The following is a 27,321-nucleotide window of genomic DNA, read 5'->3' on the forward strand; positions in this document are numbered from 1 at the left end:
CTGTGTTGATATATGCTATACTCGTGTCTCTAATGATGGACATAAGGTTATTCTCATTCTATTAATATTATATGTCTTGCTATAATACCTTGAGGATATTGCATACGTTTGCTAGGATCTCTTTGGGATGGATTCCCGGAAGTGGAATTTCTAGACCAAACTCTTTTCACAGGGATCATACATCATTTTACATTTGCAGCAGGAAATAAACGATGTTTTCTTACAACTTCTATATCAGAGTGGAATTTTCAAAATTTTAGGAAACTGACAGAACTTGGTATGTGAAGAATGATATCTTAATTTTATTTGATTCTGTAATACAGGTTTTCACTAAGTTACCCAGACGGGTCTTAAAACTCCTTGACTCAAGCATATTTCCCCTTTTAGCCTCCTAAGTATCTGACACTATATGTGCATGCCACCATGCCCAGTGTGATATCCTCATTTTAGTTTTTATTTAAGTTTTTAATTCATTAGTGCACTTTAAGATGTGTGTGTAAACTGAAATACCTCGTTAAGCAGTCTAACAAGACTTCTATTACACATTGCCCAATTTCTCTCCAACTTTCACTTCTGGTAGGAGTAAATAAGTGTGCAGCCATTTCCCGACTCCCTAATAACACTAGGTATTATCATTTTCTTTCTTTTTTTTTTGTGGTTATGGTCTTCAACCCAGGGCCTGGGCACTGTTCCTGAGCTCTTTTGCTCAAGGCTAGTGTTCTACACTTTGAGCCCCAGCTCCAATTCTGGTTTTCTGGTGGTTAATTGGAGATGAGTCTCACAGACTTTATTGCCTGGGCTGGCTTTGAACTGTAATCCTCAGATCTCAGCTACCTGAGCTGCTAGGATTACAAGTGTGAGCCACCAGTGCCCAGCTATAATTATTTCCTTATAATTGTTGTAAATATTACAGGCAGAACATTTAACTTACTAATCCTCTGATAATTCATATGATTGAAACAAGCTTTTTTTTTTTTTTTTGCCAGTCCTGGGGTTTGAACTCAGGGCCTGGGCTCTATCCTTGATTTTGCTTAAGGCTAGCACTCTTACCACTTGAGCTACAGCACTACTTCCGGCTTTTTCTGTGTATGTAGTACTGAGGACTAGAACCTAGGGCTTCATGCATACTAGGCAAGCGCTCTACCACCAAGCCACATCCCAGCCCTGAAACAAACTTTTATGCACAAAAAAATCAGTTGCTTTTTGTTAAAAATAACTTTCAAAGCATATACACACATTTAACCTACCTACCTTCACTTGACAATGATATTCATCTATTTAAGACAGACCACTTGGGCTGGGGATATGGCCTATTGGCAAGAGTGCCTGCCTCAAACACATGAGGCCCTGGGTTCGATTCCCCAGCACCACATATACAGAAAATGGCCAGAAGTGGCTCAAGTGGCAGAGTGCTAGCCTTGAGCAAAAAGAAGCCAGGGACAGTGCTCAGGCCCTGAGTCCAAGCCCCAGGACTGGCCCCCCCCAAAAAAAAAAAAGACAGACCACTTCCCAGAAGCCAATGGCTCACACCTGTAATCCTAGCTACAAAGGATGATGAAATTTAGAGAGTCAAGGTTCAAAGCCAGAAAAATCTACTAAATGCTACCTCCAAAATAACCAACAAAAAGCAAGGCTACAGGAAGTGGCTCAACTGTGGCTTGCACTAGGCCAAGCAAGCAAGTCAAGTAAATGCAAGGCTATGAGTTCAAACTCTACTACTAAAAGCACACACACTCAAAATCTGTCTCTCTCAAAATCTGTCCTTCAGATATCACTCTGTCAAATATTTTCCCAATATCAAAAGATCCTATATAAAGAGTAAACACATCAAAAAAGGAAATCAGAATTAATGACTGTCTCAATTCAGCAACCTTTTGAGAGCTCATTTACAGTGTTGTATACTGAGAAAACAGAGTCAAACTAGACACAACTTGTGTTTTTAAAGAACTCAGTTTAAGCTTGGCACTGGTGGCTCATGCCTATAATCCTAGCTATTCAGGAGGCTGAGATCTGAGGCTCATCGTTCAAAGCTAGCCTGGGCAGAAAAAGTCCATGAGACTCTTATCTCTAATCAACCATCTAAAAAAACACGAGGAGCTGTGGCTCAAAGTGGTAGAACAATAGCCTTGATCACAAAAGCTCAGAGACAGTGCCTAGGCCCTGAGTTCAAGCCTCGTGACCCACCAAAACCAACCAAACAAACAAACAAAAAATAGAACCTCACTCTAGTACAAAAGATAAACTTGAAAACTGTGCTATCTACTAGATAGCACATAAACATAGAGATTTAACTAAGAGGGAAGAAAGAAAGGTCTCAAAGGAGATTTCTGAAAGAGATGACAATTGTGCTGTCTTAATGAAGAAGTTGGACTTGGCCAAGCCAAGCAGAAAAGACATTGCAGGCAAGAGAGATTGGATGAGCAGAAGAAGCAAGACACAAAGTAACACCATGGTAGTTTTGTGTGGCTACAAACCACAGCAAGAATGAGATAGGGGAACTAAGAGACACAGATTCCATTAATTTTATTCAGGGCTTATTGAATTTTAACTAGTGTCTTGCCCAGCTACAGAGTGGTAACAAAGCACTATGCAAACACAGTTCTAGTCTTGTGAACTCAATCTAGCAGGGAAGGCTATGTGAAGGCTTTTGTATCCACAGGGATGAACAACATGGCCAAATATGCATGTTTTGGTACAACTCTGTGGCAGCCATAGGAGAAGGTGGACTTTACCAGATCAGGTAAAGAAGGCCTTTGCAGAAGCCCATGAATAGCCCATGCAAAAATAACCAAAGGAGAGCACATTATATGAGACAAATGATCTTAACAATGGTTGAGACAGACTAGAGATGACACAAGTTAAAAAAAAAAGTCAAATTTTCTGTTGACACTCCCATGTTAGTTCTTAGCAACCTTATTTTCTTTACTAAGTAACCAGGATCATCTGTAACATATTCTAGAACTTTGCAGAGAATCTGTATCAACTTAATGGTATGCAGTTTGTAGACTACTATTTTCCCCTTTGAGGATAATTGGCGTATACATTCACTTCAGGTCCTCAAAGACAGTACAGAAAAATTGGTCTTTGAGGGCCACAGATGTAGAGGTTATCTTTCAATCTTTTGACTTTCAAATACCTAACCTTTTCCTCCCTGCAGGTGACTGACATTATAAATAGCTCACTGTGAATGTCAAAATGGAAGGTCTTGTCCAGTACAAGAAATCCAGGGAACAGACACTGACCTAAAATATCCCTGGTACTTAAAACGAAGGATGGGGTCAAGGAGGGGGGGTAGACAAATGAAGAAGAGAAGAGTATGCAGTAAAACAAATTCATTCCTCTCTCTCTCTCTCTCTCTCTCTCTCTCTCTCTCTCTCTCTCTCTCTCAAAAGAAGCCAGGGACAGTGCTCAGGCCCTGAGTCCAAGCCCCAGGAATGGGGCAAACAACAAAATACCCTATGCATATCCTACAAAATTAAGAAAAGTGAGGGAAGGGGTGGATTGGGAGGAATGGGTGACAATGTTGAAATGGATGATATTGATCAACATGTACTTTATTCATTGTTGAATGGCAACTCCTTCGTACGAACAAATTTTTTTAATATATGTGTACCCACCTGGAATTGCAAACCGAGTAGCACAAAGGAAAGACTGAATTCTAGGGGCTGGGAATATGGCCTAGTGGCAAGAGTGCTTGCCTCGTATACATGAAGCCTTGGGTTAGATTCCTCAGCACCACATATATAGAAAATGGCCAGAAGTGGCGCTGTGGCTCAAGTGGCAGAATGCTAGCCTTGAGCAAAAAGAAGCCAGGGACAGTGCGCAGGCCCTGAGTCCAAGCTCTAGGACTGACCAAAAAAACAAAAACAACAACAAAAAAAACACACTGAATTGTAGCAATAGTCAGAGCCCTGATCAAACTGTTCCTGATGCTTAGCCTTGCAAGTCTAAAAAGCCTGGCGAGTAAGCCGAAGACCCTAGAAAACTATGTGATCTGGCCCTGCCAAGGCAACCACAGGCAGGACTTCACAATCATTTCCCATCCTTTTCTCCTTATGGTAACCACTACCCTCTGTGAATCATTCTCTTGCTTTTATTTTTAGTTTGAACACCTAACTATGCACTTCTAAACAGTATTGCATCATTCTGCCTGTTTGCTGGGCTCAGTAGAAACATGCGGTAACACAGAACAGTTTTCTCTGTGGTCTGGTTTATTTCACAACACTATTTTAAGTCTGAAAGATTCATCAATGTTGTCATAGGCTCAAACATTTTCATTGTTGTACACCATTCCAAAAAAACACCAAAATTTATCTGTTGTTGACAGCTGGTTATTTTGGGGTTTGGACTATTATGAATTATGCTCCTATGAATATTTTTTCACATCTGTATAGTGAGCGCAGTGAATATAAACATATGATAGAATGGTTAAGCAATAGAAATATAAATGTTAATGTTTGGTAGATAATGCTCTACTACTTGAGCCACAGCTCCACTTTCAGCTTTTTGGTGCTTAATTAGAATTAAGAGTCTCATGGACTTTCCTGCCTGGACTGGCTTAGAACAGCTACCTTCAGACATTGGAAACTGTATATACTGGTATTAGAACTAGGGAAGTGAAAGGGAATATCAAAATCGAGAGACAAAGGATAAAAAGACAAACGACTCCAAAAGCAATACTTGCAAAACCATTTGGTGTAAACCAACTGAACAACTCATGGGGGAAGAGGAAGAGGGAAAGGGGGAGGGGGAGGGAGGAATGAGGGAGGAGGTGACAAATAGTACAAGAAATGTACCCAAGGTCTAACATATGAAACTGTAACCTCTCTGTACATCACTTTGACAATAAATAGGGGAAAAAAATCTACCTTCAGCTCTCAGCTTAGGCATGAGCCACTAGCACTTGGCCATATTAATATATCTATTTGGCCACTCTGATGAAACGGTCATGTTCATTTAGCTTGTATTTCACTTATATTTCTTGACCTTTCTAAAATCTTCTTTTGTTAAGTACCTATCCAAGTCTCTTGCCCTTATCACTACTGGATTGTCTTTACTATTTATAGAAGTTCTGGATACAAAGACTGCCAATTATAATATAATTTTGTAATTACCTGCATCTACCCCAGGGTTTACTTTTTCACCTTTTTAATAGTGTTCTTTGAAGAACCACAGTTCCTTAACACTATCAAAACTTATTAATCAGGGCTGGGAATATGGCCTAGTGGCAAGAGTGCTTGGCTCGTATACATGAGGCCCAGGGTTCAATTCCCCAGCACCACATATATAGAAAATGGCCAGAAGTGGTGCTGTGGCTCAAGTGGCAGAGTGCTAGCCTTGAGTAAAAAGAAGCCAGGGACAGTGCTCAGGCCCTGAGTCCAAGGCCCAGGACTGGCAAAACAAAAAACAAAAAAAAAAACTTATTAATCAGAGTTCCTTCATTTGTCTTTATGTGTCCCGTTTAAGAAATCTTTCACTATATAGCAATCCATAAAACATTCTAATTATCGTCTACAAGGTCACTGTAGTCATACCATCCTGGAGACAATGCAGGCTCATTATCAGACCACTGCAATAAAGTAAATATCACAATAATGTGCGTCACACAAACCACGTGGTTTTCCAGTATATGTAAAAGTTATACTTATGTCCACTTTCAGCTCAAAGATTCACTGTTAGTGTAAGGGAATCCATGTATAACAGAACTCGCCTTTGTCCAATTGTTTCTTGGCTTGGAGAACTAAACACTCTTGCTCTAGCATAAAAACAATGTGTTGAAATCTAGATGAAAAAGATTGCATGTTTAATCCACATGATAAATGAGAAAACTGAGGTTCTGAGGTTTAATCTCTCTCATGAAGATTAGTAGGTCAATGAGAACATGAGATTGCAATCCAAATAGTTTCACTGCATATCCATATCCCTAACTATGAAGATTTTCTGCCTCCATTAAGAGATGAAAAATTCCGGGCTGGGAGTATGACCTAGTGGCAAGAGTGCTTGCCTCCTACACAAGAAGCTCTCAGTTCGATTCCCCAGCACCACATATATGGAAAACGGCCAGAGGGGGCGCTGTGGCTCAAGTGGCAGAGTGCTAGCCTTGAGCAAGTCTTAAGAGGCCAGGGACAGTGCTCAGGCCCTGAGTCCAAGGCCCAGGACTGGCCAAAAAAAAAAAAAAGAAGAAGAAGAAAAATTCCTAAAGTATTTAATAATGGAAAAAGTTAGCTGACCATTAAGTACACAATACATGATGTCTTAAAAATAGGTATACCTTAATTATAAAATGTCTATTGATAGAATGTTAATGATCATCTAGGCCTTCAAGCATTCATAACCTTTTGTGTGTGTGTGTGTGTGCCTGTATTGGGGCTTGTACTCAGGGGACTGGGCACTGTCACTCAAGGCTAGTGCACTACCATTTGGCTTTTTGGTGGTTAAATGGAGATGAGAATCTCCTGGAATTTCCTGCCTGGGCTGGCTTCAAACCAGATCTATGCTTTCTGAGTAGCTAGGATGAGAAGCGTGAGTCACCAGCACCTGGAGATTCATAACTTTTTTGCTGCTGGGAGGTTTTACTCAATGTCAATGACTGCTAGCTGATCAAGCTGGCTGCCGAGGGTTGGGTGGCTGTGGTAAGTTCTGTCTTAAGACAGAAGTTTACTGCATCTGTACTGACTGCCTCTTCCATCAGTAGCATTTTAATCATAGTAAAACTTCTTTCAAAATAAGAGTTAAATTTCACAAACCCTGCTAGCTGCTTTACTTACTAATATTCATGCACTACTCTAAATCCTTCACTGTCATCTCAACAGTCACAGAATCCCCATCTAGAGTAGTCTAAGCTCAAGAAACTACTCTGTGCCTGTAAGCGAGAAGCACCTCTTCATATACTGAAGTTTTATCACAGTGTTGCAATTCACTCACATCTTCAGGCTCTACTTTCAATTCTAGTTCTCTTGTTATTTCCACCAAATCGGCAGGCACTTGCCCCGCTGAAGTCTCAAACTCCTCAGTGTCACTTATGAGGGTTGGAATCAACTTCTTCCAAATGCCTGTTAATGCTGATATTTTGACCTTTTCAATGAACTCACAAACATTCTTAAGGACATTTAGATACTGCTAGAGGACATGAAAATGAATGAATCTCACTGTAGTTCTCCCTCAGAGCTCTTGGATAACCAGACATTGCCTCTGAGCAGCCCTCAATAGAGGACTTAACATATTCATTCAGTGAACCATGTTGTATTGAGATGTGCTGTCATCCAGGCCTTATTCTATTTATACAACACAGGCAGAGTTGATTATCATTTTGAAAGATCCCAGAATTTGCAGAGTGGCAAGCAAACTTTCAACTTGAATCAACAGCTATATTAGTCCCTAAGTCAGCCTGACCCATGAAGCCAGGCATTGACTTCTCTCTACCTATGAAAGTGCTGCCAACAGGAGGCTATTTCATCAACACTGGAGATGTTAGTCACCTTCTTCCATGATCTTCCTCTATATAATTGGCTGCAGCCTCTATACCCATATTTGCTACTTCATTTCATGCTTTTTATGACATATAGACAACTTCTATTCCCCAAATGTCAAGAATCAATTTCTGCTAACTTCAAACTTCTTCTGCAGCTACCTTACCTGTCTCAATCATCACAGAACTGGAGAGCTGGGACCTTGCTCTGGGTTTGGCACTGGCTGAAGGGAATGCTGTAGCTAAGTTAATCTGTCAAAACCATTAAAACTTTCTTCCTATCAGCAACAACACTGGCTTTCTTGTCATTCATCTGTTCACTGGAGTAGCACATTTAATTTCCTTCAAGAACTTTTTTTTTTTTATCTATAACTTGAGTAACAAGCACAGAAACCCAGCTTTCAACCTGTTTTTGAAATGCCTTCTGTCTGAGCTTGTTTCTAGCTTTTGACCTAAAGGAAGATACATTCTTCCTTTCCTTTCCTTGTAAGTGTTCCTTTAAACACTTACAAGCCACTGGTTGGCTTAATATTGTGCCTCAGGGAAAAGGAAGATGTGAGGAGAGGGAGAAAGATGAGAGAGAACAGCTGGGTTGCAGAATACTCTGAACCCACACAATCATTGATAAGGCTGTTAGATTATATGAAGGCAATTTATGGTGCCCCCAAACAAGTTCCATGTTAATATACAAAGATCATCAACAGATAAAACAATGAAAAAGTTTGTAATACTGTGAGGATTAGCAAAAATGTGACATAAAAACATGAAGTGAACATATGCCACTAGAAAAATAGTGCTGATACAATTATTCAACACAGGATTATCACAAACCTTCAATTTATAGAAAACACAATTGCCTATAAAACAAGAGATGCTTGTAACTGCCTTTCACATTTTGTTCTACAATCCACCTAGAGTTGATGATTTTATCTGTATATGTGCGAGAGGCAATGATCTAGTTTCTTTTCTTTCTTTTAAGATATTCAATTGTGCCAGGTACAGATGGCTCACTCCTGTAATCCTACTCAAGAGGCTGATTTCTGAGAATCTCAGTCCATAGCCATCCTGAGCAGGAAAGTCCATCTCCAATTAACCACCAAAAAGCTGGAAGTGATACTGTGGCTCAAGTGGTAGATTGCTACCCTTAAGCAAAAAAGCCCAGAGACAGTACCTAGCCCCTGAGTTCAAGCCCAGGACCAGAAAAAAAATTTAAAAAAAAAAAAGAATTTAAAGGTATAATTTAATCAACTGTTCAAAAAATAATGGAAGGGCTGGGGATATAGCCTAGTGGCAAGAGTGCCTGCCTCATATACACGAGGCCCTAGGTTCGATTCCCCAGCACCACATATACAGAAAACGGCCAGAAGCGGCGCTGTGGCTCAAGTGGCAGAGTGCTAGCCTTGAGCGGGAAGAAGCCAGGGACAGTTCTCAGGCCCTGAGTCCAAGGCCCAGGACTGGCCAAAAAAAAAAAAATAATAATGGAGGACCTCTAATGCAGAGGCAGAAAAATTAACACTTAAAATAACTTATTTATGGGCTAGGAATGTGGCTTAGCGGTAGAGTGCTTGCCTAGCATGTATGAGCCCTGGGTTCGATTCCTCAGTACCACATAAACAGAAATAGCCAGAACTGGTGCTGTGGCTCAAGTGGTAGAGTGCTAGCTTTGAGCAATGAAGCTCAGGGACAGTGCCCAGGTCCTGAGTTCAAGCCCCAGGACTGGCAAAAAACAAAATAACTTATTTATACTGGACAACTTTTTGTCTGGGTTTAACTATTTTTAAAAATATGTTTAAAGTTGTTATAAAGGTGATGTACAGAGGGGCTAAGGTTTCATAAGTCAGATAATGAATACATATCTTTTTGGACAATTTCACCCTTCCTTTCCCCTAAAATTGTATTTTTCTTTTTTGGTATTGGAGATAGAACCCAGGATGTTGCACTTGTAAGGCAAGCTCTTTGCTACAGAGCTACATCCTAGCCCTATATTTGACTATTATTTTAAATATGATTTTTCTTTTCATATTACCAGTATAGTTTCAGACATTCTGATCATGCCACTGATTTGAGCTCAGTATGTATTTTACATTTTCTTTACAAGAAGCACAAAGCAGGGTTTTCTTCCAAGCAGCTGGGTATCAGGTCAGGGTTTCTTTAGCACAGGTCTCATAGGACTTCCTCTTCACTAAGCAGGCTTCAAAGCCATAATTAGCCTAGCCTTTTTATTCTAGTGCAGAGGAACCAAAGCATGCAACACAGTTACAGATCAAGGAGCTTAAGCGGAAACAAGTGACCATATGACCCAACTTCTCAGCCCTTAAGAGTAGACATGCTCTTCAGCCATCATTCAGATTATATACCTTGTACTGTATGAACTGAATTAAGACATGACTAACCAACTATCTTAGTATTGTGTAAACAAACTGTACAAAATACTATTAAAATAATGGCCACAGTCAGATAAAATTTTAATGTTCTGAAATAAAATTGGAACAGAACACCAAAAAATGGGGCTGGAGGGTGGCTCTGGCAATACGGTATCTATCCACCAAGTGTGAAGCTCGGGAGTTCAAACCCTAGTATCACCAAACAGTGCCCAGACCCTGAGTTCAGGCTCCACAACCAAAAACAAAAAAAGAAAAATAAACAAGTTTACCTGCCCTATTTCCAGTCCTAAACATCTAAATGGTAGCTACTGGAAGTGTGTACACCAAGCTAAGTTCTTCCTAACCTTAGGTCATAACAGACTTTGCCCTTCATTTTCCCCAAAGCTTGAAAGACTTAAAAAAAAATTACCTGCACTTAAGTGATGCAATATAGGTATGCCTCAGAGAATTTCATGATATGAAAGATGACTTCCTTTCTTCTCTGGGGAACTAAAGAACCCAGGTGCCCCAAATAAGAGGCTATTTTTAAAAAAAATTACAGCTGAGCATGGTAGCTCAATCCTGTAATATCCTAGTTACTTAGGAGATAGAGAAGCAGAAACTGAAGGATTTTGGTTCAAAGCCAGAATGGAACTGGGCATCTTCAGGGCAGCTTCAGTGGTAGAACACCAGACTTAAGCAAACAAGCTAAGGGACAGCACTCGATCTTTGAGTTCAAGCCCTAGTAAAGGCACAAAGGCACACAGGTGAGCATGTACATGTGTACATGTGCAAACACGCGCATACCTGGGCATAAAAATTCACAGACCCCAAGCTGGGCACTGGTAGCTCATGCCTGTAATCTTAACTACTCAGGAGGCTGAGATCTGAGAACTGTGGTTCAAAGCCAGCCCTTACAGAAAAGTCCATGAGACTTTTATCTCCAGTTAACCACTCAGAAAAAGCTGGAAGTGAAGCTCAAGTTGTAGAGCACTAGCCTTGAGCACAAAGAGGCTTGGGGAGAGCACTCAGGCCCTGAAATCAACCCCAGGACCGGTAAAAAAAAAAATAAAGAAAGAAAATTCACAGACCTCATCTCAATCAATGGCTGGGCATGGTGGCCTGCAACTGTCATCCAGTGACAAAGGGAAGCATAAACACCATAGTCCAAACCAGATCAGACATTAAAGTGAGACCCTATTCTGAAAATAATCAAAGCAAAAAGGGGCTGGCAGAGTGGCTTATGTATTAGAGTGGATGCTTAGCAAGCATAGGTCCTGAGTTCACAGTTTAATATCACAAAACAAATTAAAAATTTACAGCTCATAAAACAGTAAGGACATCATGACCACTGAGGAGCTTAATTTATAAGGGAGCCTTTTTCTCCATCAAATTTTAGTTAACATACATGAAGGTCCTCTGTTAAAACCAGTTATGGGCTAGAAGCTGATAGCTCACGCCTGTATTCCTAGCTATTCAGGAGGCTGAGATCTGAGCATGGAAGTTCAAAGCCAGCCTGGGCAGGAAAGTCTGTCAGACTCTATAATCTCCAAATAACTACCAGAAAACCGGAAGTGGCACTGTGGCTCAAAGTGGCAGAGCACTAACCTTGAGTTCAAGCCCCACAACCAACAAAAAACAACAAACAAAAAAACCAGTATGGTTCTTTTGGATACTGACAAATCCCTGCTTTGAAGGCATTGAAATTCCCAAACTCTGAATTCAATAACAAGTGAGTATCCAACCTTTTATTTAACTGTTGCTTTATGAGGGCAATAGAAACATTGTTCAACTTCAAACCCTCTTAGTTTCTCTACTGCTTATTTACTGAAATGTTTTCTGATGAAAAGTGACAGAAAGATCCAAACCCTAATTTTAAGTTTTTAATACTTACTCCCAAGTCTATAAAACTCTGGCAGTATATGCACACTGCCTTAGAAATCCAGCTTAACTTCCACCTAATATTAGGAACCAGACTTTCATTGTAGGGATGGTCTAAATAACTACAAAATGCTAAGCAACATTCCTGGCCTACACTTACTAGATGTCAATAAGAGCTGCCCCTGGCTATGACCACCAAAACTGCTTCCAGACATTGCCAGATGTGCTTCTGGTTAAGATCCACAGTTCTAATCCAAGGTTATCTAGTTGTAATCCAAGGTTATTTAATCCTTGGTTATCTCGGCCCTAATTTCCCACATTCACTGGTTCCACACTCAAAATTTTGTATTAAGATTCTTTCTGATCATCTAATTCAGCCAATATTTACAGAATCTTGGAGATATAACATCAAGGATTATAGGAGAAAAACTGGATAGATTCCCTTTCCACCTTCAAGAGACTTCTTAGGGCATAAGTACATAAAAAACTATAGTTTTTTGTTTGTTTGGGGGTGTGTTTTTTTTTGTTGTTGTTGTTGTTTGCCAGTCCTGGGGCTTGGACTTAGGGCCTGAGCACTGTCCCTGGCTTCTTTTTGCTCAAGGCTAGCAATCTACCACTTGAGCCACAGCGCCACTTCTGACTTTTTCTGTAAATGTGGTGCTGAGGAATCGAACCCGGGGCTTCATATATACGAGGCAAGCACTCTACCACTAGCCATATTCCCAGCCCAGAACTGTAATTTTTTTTCAAAAAAAGAAAAAAAACACTCAACTGCAAAACATTTTGCTTGTTTTTGTTTAGCTGTGGAATTCTCACCTCATCAAAGTGAAAACACCTTGAGAATAAAGACTATAACTTGTCCTGGAGTGCACAGACAATAAGAAGAACGGTTGTTTCATCATAATAAGGTGACAATTTCATATAGACAGTAAAACTCCAGAGCTAACTTGGTCAAGTTACCTTTTCTCAGTTGTACTTCGTTCTTTTGTAAAATGGGAAAGAGAGCAAGAAAAGGGGTGACATTGTCCAAAAACAATGTACACTTTATCTGATTTATGTAACTGTAACCCCTCTGTACATCACCCTTATAGTAAAAAAATAATAATAATGGAAAGAAATGATTGTTGGCAGGATTGAATCAGATAATACAAGTAATTTTTTTCTATATTTTGACACAGAGTAGTCAATACATGTAAACTTATCATTTCAGGAAGAAGAGCTTACATGGACTACAATAACAAATTCCTTCATAAACAGAAATCAGCTCTCATCCTCCTTTTGTTTTGCATGTGTATAATGCTAGGACTTGAACCCAGGTCCTCATGCATGCTACATTGCGCCATATTCCAGTCTAAGAAGCATTTTAAATAGAAAGGCCTTAGGAGTGCTCCAAAAATATATTTAAAGATAATAGATTTGATATTTATCATGTTCATAATTTATATTTTATATAAAATGCTTTGGTGTTTGTCATAAACACATGAGGACCTAAAGGAGAGGTTAGAATATACTTAATTTATAAACAGTAATACCCACAAGGGCAGGTACTTATTTCCTTAATCTTTTAGAAATTATGCCTAGCTTAGGATTTCTTTTGTGCTTTTTTTTCCCTTTTCTCTCATTTTGTTGTTACTTATGATGCTGGGGATCAAACCCAAGGTCTCATTCATGCTAGGTAAGTACTCTATCACTGAGCTACATCCTGACTCATGCTTAAAATTTCTAATGCCACAATCAAACATATGCCATTAATTTTCGATTTACAATAAGCACAAAAAGTCCAAAATTTTTAAAAGGCAAAAACAGATGTTTAAAATAACAAAGTCATGGGAAAGATTCTCTGGTAGGGGTGTGTGTCTCTGTGTGTGTGTGTGTGTGTGTGTGTGAGAGAGAGAGAGAGAGAGAGAGAGAGAGAGAGAGAGAGAGAGAGAGCCCCTGAATAAGTAAACACGACGAAATATTTGGGATACAAGTAGAAAAGCCACCACACAGGAAGGGATATGTCCAAGGAACACCTTCTCTAGCAGCAGTGGGAATTTAGTTGAGGGAAAACAGACCGTAGAGTGGTTCTGTATGCTTAGATACAGGGCCCACACAGTCCCACTACCCCTACCAGGCAGGTGTTATTAGTACCTACATCTAATAGTAGATTCGGACACGTGGATGAAGTAACTTGCCCAGTGGGGTTTCACAGTCGTCTACAGTGGAGGATCTAGACACTCTAGCACCTCAGTAGGACCCCCAACCACTGTCCTTTACTACTGTCCTAATTTCACACCTGGAAATCATTTGCTAAGTACTTAGTGAACCCGGTCCCGCTGCCCTCTGCCCTTTGGTATCCTGAAGGGCATCCTTGCCGTGCATCCCTGGTGATGCTCCGGAAGAAACGGTGGGGTGGCAGTCCCTTTCATCTTGGGACACTCAAGTAATTCACGCGGAAACAAACTCGTGTGGGTGGAAATGGCGACACTGTCTTGAAGAACAAGGGGGCTGCCGACATCTAGTTCCTGCCTTTGCTTAGGCTGTTAATGCATATTCCGAAGACCCCCGTCCTCCTCCGCCCCTCCGCCCTCCCGCCTTGAGCCCTGGCGGAGAGACAACAGCCGGGGCGGGGGGCCGAGGCCGGAAGAAAAGCCGGGGCCGGGGGCGAGGGTCGATAGAGAGCCCGAAACCGGGGGTCGCGAGGCCTGGGGGAGGACTGGGGTGGGCGGGGAGGGTGGGATGTGAACCCCGGCGGGAGCTGAAGAGGCGGCGGGGATCGGGGGGAGGAGCGACCCTGTTCCCCACCACTGCGGCGGAACTCAGAAAAGGAAGCGGGACAGGAACCGAGACGCCTCGGAATGGGGGAAGCGAGGACCGCGGGGGCACCCGGGGCCCGCGAGGCGGCAGCGGCGGGGTCCGGGCCGGGGCCAGAGCCCGGCTCGCAAAGCGGCGGCCGAGGTAGGTCGGCTCCACCGCAGGGACCCAGGCGAAAAGCGGCGGCGGAGCTCGCAGCGCGGGGCCCTGAGGCCGGGCGGCCGCCCACCTCCCCCCCGCCGCCAGCGCCCGGGGCCCGGCCTACCTGAGGCGACCGTCTGGCTCTTCTTCACTAGCTGCCGGTCCCCGACGTCTCCCGCCGACCCACGACGCACTGCGGGGCTCCAAAAGCCCAGCCCCTCAGCCGCCGGCCGGTCCGACATCTGCAGCCCGCGTCCAGAGCCTCGCCGCCGCCGGCCTCGAACACCTCCGGAAACAGCCGAAGGCCGAGCGAACGCTGCGGCGGCGAGCCGAGCCCCGCCGAAAGGAGCCGAGCTCAGGAGAGCCTCAACCGAGCCCAGGCGAACCTCGGCCGAGCCTAACCGAGCCCCCCGCCGAGCCCAGGCGAACCCCGGCCGAGCCTAACCGAATGGAGCCGAGCCCGAGTGCCGCAGCCACGGCGAAGCAGCCGCGGGAAGAGCGTGAGGCCCCGGGGCAGCCGGCTAGCAGGAGGTGGACGGTGCAGGTCCCGGCTTGGAAGAAACAACCCAACCCGGGGCCGAGCCCGGAAGCGGCCGCCGGAAGCCGCGGTTTCCATAGCGACGCTGTCGGAAGTCGTGGTTGCTAGGCGGCCGGGGCGCGTCGATCCGCTGAACTGCATGCACCTTACCATGTCTGAAGTCTCCGGTGATTATGATTCCAACCCTGACGAAGATGAGTATCCGCTTTTTGAGAGATTTAAACGCCCGAGGCTTAGTACAATGTACGAGATTGTCGAAATCGAAGCTATGGAAAGGGCAGACCCACAGCACTCCTCAGAGACTGGGCCAAAGCCAGGGTCACCCGAGTCTGAGGAGGAGGGCTGGGAAGAGCAGGAGTCGGCCAGCGTAAAGGATGTGCAACGAAAGCCAACCTGGACACCCGAGGACGAACCTCGAGGGGAGAAAGAGCTAGATCTATCCACCCCAGCGAAACCGGGAAGCCCCCAAGAGTGGAAGCCAGAGACACCCAGACAGCCTAACGATGACACGTATGAGAATGAAACATACGAGAACGAAACGTATGAGCAGGCCCACATAGATCCACTAGCGGAGGTCAACCTAGATAATACAGAGTATGAACTCACAGAGTTGGCTACAGAAATAAGAGGTCCAGAAGCTACGATTGGTGAGTCAAGATTAGAATCACCGGAACAGACCATACAAGAGTTTACAGAGAAATTACTTGAGGATCAATATGAAGAAATAGGTCTAGAACCTTCAAAGAAGATCACACCAGGTTTTCCAAGTGAGAAACTAAGAAAATCTGTCGAAGAGAAAGTACAGCCACGAAAGATGACCAAAGAGGAAATTGGAAAAGAAACACGAAAAGACTCGATTGTAAAGAAAAGCACAGAGCTATATGAGCAAACTAAACCAGAATTTCCAGATCAGAGACCTAGAAAATCTACCGAAGAAGCAGATCTAGAGTCTCCAGAAGAGACTAAGTCAAGGGTTCCAGAACAAAAACCAGGAGACTCCACTAAGGAGGAAGTTTCAGAGTCACTGGAAAAGATCAAACCAGAGCTTTCTGGTGAAAAATCAAGAAAATCACTTGACAAAACAGAAGTTCCAAAGAAGACAAGGAGAAAGTCCTATTATAAAGAAAAAAGTACAGGGCCACCAGAAGAGGCTGTATCACAAGAGATGAAAACAGATGCTCAAAAGAGGAGGCAAAGAAAGTCATCAGAGGGCACCAAGCCAACAGATCAAAAAGAGAAGCAGAGAAAATCAAGTGAGATAGGACAGGCAACACCAGAAAAGTTCAAATTAGAGGAAACACTAAAAGAATCAACTGAGGAAAAAGGCCAAGAGCTGCCAGAAGAGACTAAATCAGAGTTTCCAAAAGAGGATTCAAGAAAATCAACTGATTATCAAATTCCACCACAGATGGCCAAACCAGAATTTCAGGAGAAAACACAAGTAGAGAACAATCTCAGGTTATCGGGTGAAGCCAAAACAAGGGAGAAACATGCAGAATTTTCCCAGGACAGCAGTTCAAAACAAATCAAATCTGATAGTTCTGTAGACAAGGATGAGCCTGCACGCCCTGAGTATCAAAAAAGAAAGATGTCCACATTTAAAAAGGGTCATGCATTAAGATCTTCTAAAGATAGTGAAATTGAATCCGTGAGTATGGATGATTCAGACTCGTCTCCAGAACTCCAAACACTACTCTCTTTTATCAGTTCAGAATATTTACAGTTTTATCACTCAGAGTCTGAGGATGAGGGAGAAGCCTCTAGTTCAAAGATTGGTTCATCTCAAGAATTGGAGCAGCTGGTTAATAAAGGTTACCCATTCGAGCAAATAAACGACTTTGATTTTCTGACATGGAGCCCAGAGACAGTTGCAGATTGGATTGGCTATTTAGGCTTCCCTCAATACAAGGTATACAAAAATAACATTTTTTGAAAATACATGCTCCCTTTCTAGCTTGACCTGAGTTCTTACCTCCTCAATCATTAAAAGTATATAGAAAAAGGGTTGTGAATGTGGCTTAGTGGTAGAGGGCTTGCCTAGCATACATGAAACCCTGAGTTTGATTCCTTAGTACCACATAAACAGAAAAGGCTGCAAATAGCACTGTGGCTCAAGTGGTAGAGCGCTAGCCTTGAGCAAAAGAAGCCCAGGGACAGAACCCAGGCCCTGCTTTCAAGCCCCAGGACTGGCAAAAACAAAGAGTATATAGAAAAGTCCTGGGCTATAATGGAAGTCACTGTGTGTGTTGGGGGCAAGCCGGTGGGGGGTGGGGGAGAAGGCTTGACATGATAAGCATATATTTTACCACTGTATCTAGCACAACCAGTCTGTAACTGATGAATATTTGTTTGGGGCGAGAAAGAGAAGGTCATCTTTGTTTTCCATTTCTCTACAAAGACATTTTTATAAGCCCTTTCTCATAGAAATTTCCATTTCAAGCCAGGTGCTGATTGCTCACACCTGTAACCCTAGCTACTCAGGAGGCTGAGATCTGAGAATCACAGATGGAAACCATCCCGGGTAAGAAAGTCCATGAGACTCTTATCTCCAAATAATCACCAGAAAACCAGAAGTGTAATTGTGGCTCAAAGTGGTAAAGTGGTAGCCTGTGGCATAAAGGGCCCTGCTCAGGGACAGCAGGCGCTGCTTTCCCCAGGATGGGGAAAAAAATTACATTTCAAAATATATTTTGTGTAAGATAGACGTTTTGGTACTTTATCAAGTTTCTTTAGTTGCAAATTACTACCCTGAACTTCTACTATAAATCTTCAAGTGTTTGTCCCAAATATGTAAGTTTTTAGCCAACTAACCCAAATTCGTATTATCAATAAGACAGTGTAAACTTTTTTGTTTTGTTCTGTGTTAGTACTCGGGCTTAAACTCAGGGCCTGGATGGTGTCTCTTAGCTCTTTTTTTTGTCAGTCCTGGGGCTTGAATTCAGGAACTGGGCACTATTCCTGGGTTCTTTTGCTCCAGTTTCTACCACATTGAGCCACAGCTCCACTTTGGGTTTCCTGGTGGTTAACTGGATAAGAAAGACTCTTAGATAAGAGTCTCCTGGACTTTCCTGCCTAGGTTGGCTTTGAACCCTGATCCTCATATCTCAGTTTCCTGAGTAGGTAGGATTATAGGCATGAGCCGCTGGCACTAGGATCCCTTAGCATCTTCACTCAAGTCTAACTCTCCACCACTTGAGCCACGGCACCACTTCCAGCTCTTTGCGGTTAATTACAGAGTATTATGGACTTTCCTGCCTGAACTGACTTCAAACTGTGATCCTCAGATCTCAGCCTCCTGAGTAGCTGAGTAGCTAGAATTACAGGTGTGAGCTACTACTGCTCAGCTGTAAACTTCTTAATTTACCGATGCCAACTATGACTTTAGGCTATCACAGAGTAACCCAAGATCTTAAACCATTTGTACTTTAAAATATAGAGATAAGAGGCTGGGAATATGGCCTAATGGCAAGAGCGCTTGCCTCCTACACATGAAGCTCTCGGTTCGATTCCCCAGCACCACATATATGGAAAATGGCCAGAAGGGGTGCTGTGGCTCAGGTGGCAGAGTGCTAGCCTTGAGCGGGTAGAAGCCAGGGACAGTGCTCAGGCCCTGAGTCCAAGGCCCAGGACTGGCCAAAAAAAAAAAAAATAGAGAGAGAGAGAGAGAAGAAAAAGCATTAGTTATTGGGGTGGGGGAGAAACTTAAAGTAGCAGCATGAAATTTAATCAAGAGCTTAGACAGAAAATGTGTTATAATACAAAATAAATTTTCTCAATATAGAACTACAGATAAATATGATTACTTTCCTTGATCCTTTCTCTCTTTCTCTCCCTCCCTTTCTCCTTTATTCTTTCATTTTCCTTCCAATTGCAGCACATTTTAAGGTGTTGTTTTTATTGTTTGGACAGGAGTGTTTTACCACAAACTTTATCAGTGGCCGAAAACTCATCCACGTAAACTGCTCAAATCTCCCTCAAATGGGAATAACAGATTTTGAGGACATGCAGGTGAGTTGTACCAAGTTTCCTTGTAGAGTTCTGTAACATTGCTACCAATATCTCAACACAGCCTCCTCCTCTTCCAATCCTATTTCTATCTGTTGTGCCATCTTACCTCAATCCCCCATGCTTGTGGTGGTTGCTTCTTCCCTCACCTTTGAATCCTACAGATAGAGCAACAACTGTCATTACTCCTATAGCACTTATGCTCTCAGGTTTACTCCATGTCCACTCTTCAGACCTTTATTGCCTCAGACCTAGAATACTGCAGTAGCTTCCTGCTTTAACCTCCCTGTGGGCATTTTAGATTCAAGGGGTCTGCTTTTAGGCTCTCACTTGCCAACTACTCTTCAGAAACTTTCTTTTATAGTATAAAGGTTAGAACTCAGGGCCTGCTGCTTGCTATGCAAGGACTCCTGTCATTTGAGCCATACCTCTACCCATTTTTACTTTCTGGTTGCTTTTTAGATAGTCTTAAGTTTTTGTTTGGGGCTAGCCTGGGGAGAGAAGTCACTACCTATACCCTCTCTTATAGCTGAGACCACAAGCATGTACCACCACACTTAGCTTACTGGTTGAGATGGGATATCCAGGCTGACCTGGAACTATGATCCTACTGATCTCTACTTCCCACCCACTCCCCCTTTATTTTTTGCCAGTTCTAAAGCCTGAACTCGGGACCTGAGCACTGTCCTGGGCTTCTTTTTGCTAAAGGCTAGCACTCTACCACTTGAGCCACAGTGCCACTTCTGGCTTTTTTCTATATATGTTGTGCTGAGGAATCGAACCCAGGGCTTCATGTATACGAGGCAAGCACTCTACCACTAGGCCATATTCCCAGCCCTCTACTCTTATAGACTTGATCCAGAGACTGTAGCCCCAGAAACCATCTTTGTATCCCCTCTGCCTACAATGGAGTCCCAACTCCTTACTTTAAGACTCAAGGCCCTCTGCAAGTTTTCTCCAGTCACCATTCTCCCCCCTACCACAATTCTGTATGAGTCTTTTTTCCTCCAGCCTGCCAGGCTAACTCAGTCTTACAAACCTATCTGGTGATACCTCCCTCCATGTTTCCACTAGTTCCTCTTCCCCTGTAGTACTAATACAGATTTTTGTGTGTGCACATGTACCAGTACTGGGACACATAAACTCTTTTGTGGCTCATCTCTCTAGCACAAAGTCCAAGATCAATTTTCTTTGCTTAACAGTTCCATTTGTAGCATTTTACAATGTACAAATTGTAGCACATATAATCTCATTTGTACTCCTTCTTCTTTCATCCTGGCCTTGTGCTTGCTGGGCAGTTACCTACCACTTGAGTGACAGCACTAGTCCTTTTCCTGTAGTTTTCAGATAGGGCTTTTCATTTTTCCCTGGGACATGATCCTTTTACTTATGCCTCCTCTATAGCAAGAACAACAGGAGCATGCCACCATACCTGGCTTATTGATTGATCTTGCAAACTTTTTACCTGGTCTGGCCTCAAACTGTGATCTCTTAACTCCTGAGTAGCTGAAATTATAGGCATGTGCTCAGCTCCACTCAGCAAGTAAATCAATCTTATTCTAAAATGACAAAATAGCACAACAATGGCTTCTGATTTTTATTTAGAAAGTAACTCTCTGTGTCTAGTTTGCAATCCCAGCTACTCAGATGGCGGAAACAAAAGGATTATAAGTTTGAAGCCAGTATGGACAACTCAGTGAGACCATATCTCAAAATAAAAGAAAAAGAGGGGCTGGGAATGTGGCCTAGTGGTAAAGTGCTTGCCTACCATACATGAAGCCCTGGGTTCCATTCCTCAGCACCACATATACAGAAAAAGCCGAAAGTGGTGCTGTGGCTCAAGTAGAATGCTAGCCTTGAGCAAAAAGAAGCCAGGGACGGCACTTAGGCCCTGAGTTCAAGCTCCAGGACTGGCAAAAAAAGAAGGAAGGAAGGAAAGGAAGAAGGAAAGAAAGAGAGAGAGAGAGAAAGAAAGAAAGGAAGGAAGGAAGGAAGGAAGGAAGGAAGGAAGGAAGGAAGGAAGGAAAGAAAGAAAGAAAGAAAGAAAGAAAGAAAGAAAGAAAGAAAGAAAGAAAGAAAGAAAGAAAGAAAGAAAGAAAGAAAGAAAGAAAGCGAGCCAGGGATGTGGCTTTATGGTAGACAGTTTGCTCAGCATATATGAGGTTCAGTCCTCAGTACCACCAAATGGATGGATGGGAGGGAGGGAAGGAAGGAGGGAGGGAAGGAGGGAGGGAGAGAAGGAAGGAGGGAGGAAGGAAGAAAAGATGGAAGGAAGGAAGGAAGGAAGGAAGGAAGGAATGAAGGAAGGAATGAAGGAAGGAAGGAAGGAAGGAAGGAAATTCTCAAAATAGCTACTACCCATTACATCACAAAAGATCTTTGTGATAGCCAGGGGTGCTGTAGCCTGTGCCTGTAATCCTAGCTACTTGGGAGGTGGAGATGAGAAAAATTGTTGTTTGAAGCCAGCCTGGCCAAAAACTCTGTGAGACCCCAACACAAGACACAATGAACATATAGTAGCAACGAAATCTTAAAAACTATAGGCAGCTGGGTGCCAGTGGCTCATGCCAGCAATCCTAGCTACTCAGGAGGCTGAGATCTGAGAATTGCTGTTCAAAGCCAACCCGGGCAGGCAAGTCTGTAAAACTTATCTCTAATTAACCACCAGAAAGCTGGAAGTGGAGCTGTGGCTCAAGTGGAAGAGTAATAACCTTGAGCTGAAAAGTTTAGGGACAGTGCCCAGGCCCAGAGTTCAAGCCCCCATGACTGACAAAAATTAAAAATTAAAAAAAATAACTACAGGCATTACAGTATATGTTTGAGGTCATGTGAAAAAAGGTGTTCTGTAGTGATGCCAAGCTTTCAGCATTTTTTAGTATTTGCCACTATCTTAGAATGTAGAATTAAGAGTCCTTAGAAAACTGTAGTAATCATCACAAATACCAATTTCTCATAATCTTTACTAACTCAGGTAAGTAACTAGTAAGTTGCTTTAAGTGTTAGCAAGAAATAAAGTCGATTGTTTGTTGGTTCATAAAAACTAAAGAACTTGTAGTTTTAGATAAACATATGGTCCATAGGAGACCCTCATGATCCAATGGTGAATCTCAGAAATGCTTAAAGAATTACTGAGCATGGCACCAGTGGCTCAGACCTCACTACTCAGTAGTCTGCCTACTCAGGAGGCTGAGGATTGCAGTTTGAAATGAGCCTAAGCAGGAAAATCCACATGTCGTCCTGCCACAGCTCCAGTTTACCACAAAAACGCTGGAAGTGGAACTGTGGCTTAAGTGGTAGAGTGCTATCCTTGAGCAAAAAAATTCAGGGACAGTGTACAGGTCTTGAGTTCAAGCCCCAGGACACCCCCCTTGTCCCTCCCCCACAAAAAGGAATCACTGAAAGCCTGGCATGGTAGTTCCTATAATTCTCTCTTACTTGGGAGTAGAAACTGGGGGATCACAGTCTGAGGCCAGCTGTGGCAAAAATCAGTTCTCAAGATTCCATCTCAATGAATGACAACTAGTAGCACACACTTGTTATCCCAGCTTCAGGAGAAGCACAATAACTGGATGCAGTGGGGCACACCTCTGCAAAATGAGAAACACAGGTAGGAGGATCACAGTCTAAGCTGTCTGGGCACAAAATAACCAATGCAAAAAGTGACTGGGGGAAAAAAGGCACTCAAGTGATGAGTACCTGCCTGGCAAATAGGAGGCCCTCGGTTCACTCCTCAGTACTGTCAAAGAAGAAAAAAGAATCACTGAACTAATTCAGTGATTCAGAAATGATATTTAGACTATACCAGTACTAGATCTTGAACTCAGAGCCTCACACTCTTCATTTAGCTCTCTCACTCATTGCCGCAATGCTGGCAATCCACCACTTAAGCTATACACCCATTTCAAGCGTTTTGGTGGTTCACTGGAGATAAAAGACTTTCCTGCCATGAGCTGGCTTCGAACCATGATTCTCAGATTTTTAGCTTCCTAAGTAGATAGGATTAGAGGCATGAGCCACTGGTGCTCAATACTTTATAACACTTTTAATGTCTACATTATAATACTGTGCTAAAGCATATGGGACTCTCTTAGCCCAGTTTTTTTTTGGTTAGTACAGATTAAGTATCTCATGCAAAATGCTTGAGATTAGAATTGTTTCAGATCTTTTTTTTAATTTGGGGGCATTTGCATATATGTAATCAGGTGTCTTGGAAATGGAATCAAATATAAACATGAAATTCATTTTTGTTTGATATACATCTTATACAAATAGTTGAAGGTGGTCGATGTAGTAGCATCAATGTGGTAAGGACTCTTAAGAGGCGGGGGGCTGGGAATATGGCCTAGTGGCAAGAGTGCTTACCTCGCATACATGAAGCCCTGAGTTTGATTCCCCAACACCATATATATAGAAAACGGCCAGAAGTAGCGCTGTGGCTCAAGTGGCAAAGTGCTAGGCTTGAGCAAAAAGAAGCCAGGGACAGTGCTCAGGCCCTGAGTCCAAAGCCTAGGACTGGCAAAAAAAAAAAAAAAAAAAAAAGACTCTTAAGAGGCACCTATGGTAATTTGGATTTCATCTTGGAAACCTCACAGCTACAGACCAACTAATATTCTCACTGGACATGCCAGGCAACTGTGTAGACTTTTACTCCCAAACAATCTCTAGAATCTAAACAACACAGGTTTCAAGTAAAACTTCAGAAGTATTTTATCTATCTAAAATGTAATTCTGCTAGGTAGTAATACAAGACTTAGAATTCCCTGTAGCATACATTTTAGTCTTTTATTACCAATAGCTTTAATTGTTTTTTTAAAAAAATCCATTTCACATACCCATTTGGCTGTGTGTGTGTTTTTTTGTTTTTTTTTTTGCCAGTCCTGGGCCTTGGACTCAGGGGCTGAGCACTGTGCCTGGCTCCCTTTTGCTCAAGGCTAGCACTCTGCCACTTGAGCCACAGCACCACTTCTGGCCATTTTCTATATATGTGGTGCTGGGGAATTAAACCCAGGGCTTCATGTATACGAGGCAAGCACTCTTGCCACGAGGCCATATCCCCAGCCCCTTGGCTGTGTTTTAACAGCGACTTAATGGACTCCACTCTTACTCAGATGCAGAATATGAATCCAAATACCAGTGTTTATTAACTACTATGCTTAACTCTAGAATTTGAAAAGACAAGAGAGTTGACTGTAGGACAACAAGCTGACATTATGAATACAAATTATGTTTAGAGACTGAAAATACAGACTGAACATATCCAAGGTGGTGGGCCAAGGCTGTAAGCCTAGCTACTTGGGAGGTGGAAGTCAGGAGAATCTCAGTTTGAAGTCAGCCAGACATAAAAGTTTGTAATCAATCAATGGCTGGGCAAAGTGCTATGTGTCTGTCATCCCAGCAACACAAATAGGAGGATTGCAGTCCAGACTGGTCCTGGCATAAAGTGAGATTCTGTCTTGGAAAATAATCAGTGTAAAAAGGCCTGGTTACATGACTCAAGCGTAAGGCCCCAAGTTCAAACTTCAGTACTGTCAAAACAACAACAAAAAAAAACCCTAAGTATAGATACTAATAAAACAGCTGAAACTTCAATATCTGCATTTTAGTGTTTGTGATATGTTTTGAGAAATTTGAGAAATATCTTTCTCAGTTGTAAATTAAAACTGAGCCTCTTTTTTAGACAGATTATTAATCCTTCCCAGAAATATCCACAAGTGGGCTGGGAATATGGCGCTTGCCTCCTACACATGAAGCTCTCGGTTCAATTCCCTAGCACCACATATATGGAAAACGGCCAGAAGGAGCGCTGTGGCTCAGGTGGCAGAGTGCTAGCCTTGAGCAAAAAGAAGCCAGGGACAGTGCTCAGGCCCTGAGTCCAAGGCCCAGGACTGGCAAAAAAAAAAAAAGACAGAAATATCCACAAGTACTAATATGAACATATTATCCACTTTTTTTTTTTTTTCAGAGATAGGTTCTCACTATCTTTCCCGGGCTGGCCACCATCTCATGAGCACAAGGGATCCTCCTTGACCACAGCCTCCTGATTAACTGGGGATATAGGTAGAGGCCACCATGCCCAAGTGAACATATTACCTTGCTTTTATAATAGGTAGCATATCGCTCATTAAAAAAAAATAGACATTAATCCACCTGTGGTCAACTGATACAGGGGACATTTAAACATCTTTAAATAGTGCTTTACTAAAAGATAGTAAGTCATGTGACATTTCTCTTCAAAGAACATGGCTTTGGTAAAGTCAGCACAGGAAGCTTCAATGTTTGATTTTCCCATTGGATTAGTTTAAGTCACATGCAACCTGACTTGTGGACATACCAATGACTACAGGCATAGGCAATGAAATAAAACTTCTATATAGCTATATTTTCAAGTTTTACTAAAACAAAACAAAACAAACAAACAATGAATTGCCCTTGCATTTCAGATAATTTCTAGCCATGTACGAGACCTACTGAAAATTGAAGAGCCGTTGTTCAGCCGTAGCATCAGACTCCCCCGTCGGGATAATATTGGCTTATTTTTAGAACAAAAAAGTCATACCGGGGTCAAGTCTGACTCCCTGACCTTTTCTGAATTTGTCAAGGCAGCAGGATTACAGGACTGTGGTCCACCAGCGACTACCTCTCAAGAGAACCAAGACATTACCAAAATGAGCCCCAGAGGAAAGGCATCTCACTTAGCTTGAAAGATCAAACTGTGTGATCGTTTCTGCTTTTTTGTTCTTTCATGAACAACTGAGAAAAGCCATCTTGCTTACCGTGAATGATCAAACTATGAGTTACTTGAGGAAAGAGATGTGATCTTTGCTGTTGGGTGTTTTTTTTTTCTTTTTCCCCTTTCATTGAGGATCAGAGTTGGAACTGCTGACTCCATTTCCAGTTCTTTCCTGATTCACAGCATCTTCCTTTTATGTTCCAAGGTAGCCCCTTTGTTAAAAGCAGCAATATTTTTCTTTCATTCCTGTTAAAATACTTACTAGTAGGAACACACTGGGGAAATAGAGTTAGACATAAATTCTCATCTGAGTGCTGTGGTACTCATGTAGAAATCTCAGCACTCAGAAGGCTTAGACAGGAAGATTGTGAGTTCCAGGCCAGCCTATGCTACATAATGAGATCTTCTCTAAATAAGAAGTAGAATAAGCTCTCCTACCAGCCAGATAATCCTTTCCACAAATGCAGAAAAAGAAGAGTTATAAAAGGAGCATTAACTGTGATCCATGGCACTGTTCTACTACTAAAGAGACTGTAAAGGCAAATCTCATTCTTTAAAATAGCCAGGCATATAAAATTCATTACATAGAAGTTTTGAACTATTTCTATCTAAAGGGAAAACGAAACCTCTCCTATCTTGAGGACAAACAGGAAGTTACTACTTGGAGCCAGGTCTCTGGGCTACTCTCCTACACATAGGGAGAAAGAGTACAATCCACCTTAGTGTAAATTCTAAATGATGGCTGCAAGCCCCCAAGGACTGTCTGTCAAGGGTGTAAGACTGGCAAGAAGCTTAGTTGGCTTTTTAAAAGATTTATATCTTCTGAGCAAACAAAGGATTTGCAATTCTGTTGTCCAAAGGAAAAGTTTCAAGACAGATGAGAAGGGAGTTCTTTTTCCCTTTAGCTATCAGAGAAAACATTCAAAGTGGGATTCAGTAAACACTTGTTTGAATGTTTCTCTAGCTCCCCTCTATTTTTACACTTTCTGCTCTTTCTCGCCCACTTCTTAATCCAAAAAAAAAAAAAATCACACTATATTACTAATGTAACCTGAAGGGACTAATGGTTAACTTGTCTGTTCCCTGTTCCCTCTACCTGAATGTGCATAGTAAAAGGACTGTTTTTTTTGTTGTTGTTGTTGAGAGAAGGAACAAATGAACATGTGTGCCACATATTAATATTTGAAGATGAATGTATTTTCCCAAATTGGACAAATTTTTATCAGAAATCTTTCTAGCATTGTACTATTGGTATTGCTTGACTCATAATTATGCCAAATACTAAAACCATGGTGATTTCCAAGTTTACTGAATCATTTCTTCAAAAACACTTGAGTACTCAGAAAATGATGGCTCCCACTTGTAATCCTAGCTATTTAGGAGGCTGAGATTTGGAGTG

General features: G+C 42.2%; 2 protein-coding genes across 4 annotated transcripts in view; one reads left to right on the forward strand and one right to left on the reverse strand.

Annotated features, from left to right (window-relative positions):
• Tmed8 (transmembrane p24 trafficking protein family member 8) overlaps positions 1 to 14,947 on the reverse strand; it is a 30,343-nt gene extending 15,396 nt beyond the window's left edge. The window contains exon 1 of one of the 3 annotated variants that reach the window (XM_048362571.1): positions 14,774 to 14,947. In XM_048362571.1, coding sequence (XP_048218528.1) covers positions 14,774 to 14,891 — 118 coding nt within the window. In that variant the 5' untranslated portion in view covers positions 14,892 to 14,947. The remainder of the gene's footprint in view (positions 1 to 14,773) is intronic. The other 2 variants (XM_048362570.1, XM_048362572.1) reach the window with 2 other exon arrangements.
• Positions 14,948 to 15,338: 391 nt separating this feature from the next.
• On the forward strand, positions 15,339 to 25,893 carry Samd15 (sterile alpha motif domain containing 15). Its single transcript, XM_048362010.1, has 3 exons — positions 15,339 to 17,096; positions 19,097 to 19,195; positions 25,633 to 25,893. Exons 1-3 carry the CDS (start codon positions 15,339 to 15,341, stop codon positions 25,891 to 25,893), a joined length of 2,118 nt encoding a protein of 705 aa, XP_048217967.1.
• The last annotated feature ends 1,428 nt before the right edge of the window (positions 25,894 to 27,321 follow it).

This window comes from Perognathus longimembris, chromosome 14 (assembly GCF_023159225.1).
Source record: "Perognathus longimembris pacificus isolate PPM17 chromosome 14, ASM2315922v1, whole genome shotgun sequence".
Taxonomy (NCBI): Eukaryota; Metazoa; Chordata; class Mammalia; order Rodentia; family Heteromyidae; genus Perognathus; species Perognathus longimembris.